The sequence below is a fragment of the Emys orbicularis genome, chromosome 3, assembly GCF_028017835.1.
Source record: "Emys orbicularis isolate rEmyOrb1 chromosome 3, rEmyOrb1.hap1, whole genome shotgun sequence".
Lineage (NCBI taxonomy): Eukaryota > Metazoa > Chordata > Testudines > Emydidae > Emys > Emys orbicularis.
This window is the reverse complement of record NC_088685.1, coordinates 83087794-83091504: the sequence shown is the minus strand read 5'-3', so window position 1 is coordinate 83091504 and position 3711 is coordinate 83087794. Positions and strand designations below refer to the sequence as shown.

The 3711-nt window shown below is 39.1% G+C and overlaps 1 protein-coding gene across 1 annotated transcript; it reads left to right on the top strand.

Annotated features, from left to right (window-relative positions):
* The first annotated feature begins 344 nt into the window (after positions 1 to 344).
* POPDC3 (popeye domain containing 3) lies at positions 345 to 3329 on the top strand. The gene is made up of 3 exons (XM_065401304.1): positions 345 to 835; positions 2217 to 2325; positions 3018 to 3329. Exons 1-3 carry the CDS (start codon positions 345 to 347, stop codon positions 3327 to 3329), a joined length of 912 nt encoding a protein of 303 aa, XP_065257376.1.
* The last annotated feature ends 382 nt before the right edge of the window (positions 3330 to 3711 follow it).

Below are 3711 nucleotides of genomic sequence, written 5' to 3'. Positions count from 1 at the left end.
AGATGAACATAGTGCCCATTTCTGGCATTAAAATCTGTGAAATCTTGTCTGAGCTAACTTATGCAAATGTTTGTATAAATGCTCCTCTTTTTTCTTCACTTGGCCAGATCAGATCATGTTATGGATCCAACCAAATCGGAAGGATACGTGAGCCGGTGAGAAAACATGGACTTCAGAGAACACTAACTTCCTAGATGCTTAAAATAGAAGAGCCTGGGATTATGGTGATCAGTTACCAATGGCTACAAAGATGGAAAAGCAATGGACCCCTCTACCTGTACCTGTATAAATAAAGTTTTAGAAGGCAGAGAGAACTTAAACTGAACCAAATAATTATTTCAGCCATGGGAGAAAATGAAAGTTTTTGGGAGAGCTTGATATATGCACATCCTACCTGTGTAGCCTGGAAGCAAGAGCCAGAAGGATCTATCTACCATCTAGCTAGTATTCTATTTGTTGTTGGCTTCATGGGAGGAAGTGGATTCTTTGGGCTAATGTACGTCTTCAGTTTGCTTGGATTGGGCTTTCTCTGCTCTTCTGTATGGGCTTGGCTGGATATATGTGCTGCTGATATATTCTCCTGGAATTTTGTCCTCTTTGTGATATGCTTCATACAATTTATTTATGTTACTTACCAAGTTCGGAGTGTTTCCTTTGAAAAAGAATTCCAGGAACTCTACAGTTCTCTTTTTCAGCCTCTGGGAATCTCCTTGACTGTTTTTAGGAAGATTGTCTTGTGTTGTGATGCAGAAGTGGTTACTTTGGAGAAGGAGCATTGTTATGCTATGCAAGGCAAAACACCGATTGATAAACTCTCTATGCTTGTGTCTGGAAGGTTTGTATCAGTTTGTTCATATCTATTTACAGGGTGGGTTTTTTTCATCCTTCCAAATATAAAAGTAAACAGTAATTCCTTATTTGTATATTGTTTGCTCACATTTAATTCAAGTACCAGAGATTAAATAGGCTGACAGTTTAAAAACTGTAAACATGTCCAGGAAGTCTCCAGCATGAGAACACTTTGAGCACAAAAGCCATAACAGCTTAAAGAACAAGGAGACTAATATTTTTTTTTCAGACCATTGTATTATACCACTTCCATTTTTCCTTAAGAAATTCAAATAAAGGGAGCATGAGTGCATTCATCAGCGTGTACACTGTATTTGTTACCCATCTATTGTTTTAATAACATAAGAATATTTTAGAAGTGTTCTCTATTAGTATAACCTGACTAATATGGGAAACAAAATGGTGCTACACCGTATAGCAGTGAATGCTATGTTTGTTTTTAATAGCGTATCGCTACATTATATCCTAGATTGTACCTGCCTGCTTCATGGGTGTCCAAGGAGTGGAAAAGGCATAAGAAACAAACAGCCTCCCTCCACAACAGCTGGGCACAACCACAGTCCCTGCTAGTGTCCGCATGAGTGCTAGCTGTACTGCAGGAGTAGTGTCCATCCCTCCACATTGGCCAAACATGCAGGGAAATGCATGCTACACTCCTTCCTGGGGTGAGACAAAAGACTTGCACGCCCCTGCACATGGGAGATGAGAGCATTAAGCCCCATCCTGAGTAGCCCTCAGCGTGGCATACAAGGTGCAGTTGAGTCCTAGATAATTTTTTAACTCATGAAAATCTTGGTCTGTGGAGGGCTAGGCCATTCATACAGAGACCCAGTGTCTCCATGCTATTCCCCTGGCCTCAGTCACAGCTCCTGAAACAGCATTACCTTGCATGGGAAAACCATATATGTTACATGAGGGATGTCTCCCCAGCTACCATGCCTCCCTCTCACCTTAGCCCTCTAAAATTGCAGAGTCACAAAATAACAAAGGGGGTTCTATTGATCTTAGAAGAAGGTGAATCATGCTTTTTCACCATCTCTATGTATATCCGCCATATCAGGCCACCGTATGCCTAACATTCAGCCCTTCCACATGCTAGTCACCTATAGAATGATCTTGCCTTGAGTAAGGACTATAAGATTTTAACCTTAGTTGCTTGCTTGCTGTTTTGTATGTGCTTGTTCCAACTGCATATAAAAACTTAAAGAAAACAGTATGAACAAATAAGCATAGACCCCACTGACCTCAACACCCTGTACTGAGTATTAAAGTACCTCACATCCGGCTGCTGTTTAATATTAGAAGTAACTTACTATTCTGTCTACTTTTATGAGTGCAATATTGACATATCCACTGTATTTTGGTAGGATCAGAGTGACCGTTGATGGAGAGTTTCTGCATTATATTTTCCCCCTTCAATTTCTGGATTCTCCTGAATGGGATTCCCTAAGACCCACAGAAGAGGGTATTTTCCAGGTAAAACATGAAGGGTTTTTGTGTACTTCTTTAAACTGTTGCATAGTTAATCACTTTAGAAATTAATGTACTGTATTATTTTTGTTATTGAAAATGCCAGACTTGGGCATATAGGGGAGGGAGGTCTGGTTACCCAATTGATTGGTTATGTCTGTATTCTGTTGGTATTTATTTAGTTTTATATTGTTGCTGCAAAATATGATTGCTTAGAAAAAATGACCCTATTTGGTATTTCAGAATTAGACTGCCTTTGTATTATGTAACGGTCTTTTTACATTTCATCTGGGCTTACACCTAGAGAACTTCTGGATCCAAGGAAACTAGAAGTTCTTGGTCTTCTTCCCCACCTGTCTTCTATCTGCAATGAGTCTTGGGTCATATTCTCAGCTGGCTTAAATTGACATAGCTCAGTTAACTTTAACTATTGTATATACAGAGCAGAAAGAATAAGGCACATGCACAGGCAGCAATCCAAGAAGCACTAGTGGCACTTTCAGAGGACTATTTGTAGGATTTCTGTGGCCAATTGTCATAAAAAAAAACCTGCAGAATCAGGCTTTTACTTGTGCAGCTTTCCTATTGAAGCCCATGGGAGTTTCTTCTGAGAAAGAAGAATAGGCCTGAGCCCTTCATACAATTGTATAGTCAACATCAGCACACTGGAATTTAGCTATTTTTAATCTCATTTTCAGGTAACTCTTACAGCAGAGACGGACTGTCGATATGTGGCTTGGAGGAGAAAGAAACTGTATTTGCTGTTTGCTAAACACCGTTTCATTTCACGTCTGTTTTCAATTTTAATTGGGAGTGACATTGCTGATAAACTATATGCCTTGAATGACAGAGTGCACGTAGGAAAAGGACTTCGATACGACATCCGGTTACCAAACTTCTACCAAGTGGCAGTACCAGGGACACCCAAAGTGCAACCTGCAGAACAACTTGTGAGCAATTCAAGACAAAAGTTCACTAACATTGCAAACTGTGACTCTTCTAAAAAATAACAAACGAAAAGATATGCTAAATTAAATAGGGAAATACAAGTTAATAACAGGAAAATCAAGCTGAACAATACCTAGTAAAGCCAAACTTGATTGAAAGTGCCATTTACTTTAGCTAAAATAGCTTGCATCCCTTTTCTCCCTGCAGAGCCAGCTGGTTGGCTTGTACATCTTGACTAATTATGCATTATGATTAATTTCTTTTGTTGGTCTTATTACTTTTGGGGGGGAAATGAATCATGATGGGATGAAGCTTTATTGTAATTGTGGTGCCTTCTATGGGTTTTTTTTTTTAAATGATATTTGCATAGCGCTCTTGATCATATTTATTCCAACTTGCTTGTCATAATGAATTATGGAATCTATTTCATCATAGTGAAAAGCA

Excerpts from the sequence above, each read along its gene's own strand:
- POPDC3 (XM_065401304.1), top strand. The coding sequence starts at position 345 with ATGGGAGAAAATGAAAGTTTTTGGGAGAGCTTGATATATGCACATCCT. Across the intron at positions 836-2,216 it reads TCTATGCTTGTGTCTGGAAG|GATCAGAGTGACCGTTGATG; the intron begins GTTTGTATCAGT and ends GTATTTTGGTAG. Across the intron at positions 2,326-3,017 it reads CAGAAGAGGGTATTTTCCAG|GTAACTCTTACAGCAGAGAC; the intron begins GTAAAACATGAA and ends TCTCATTTTCAG.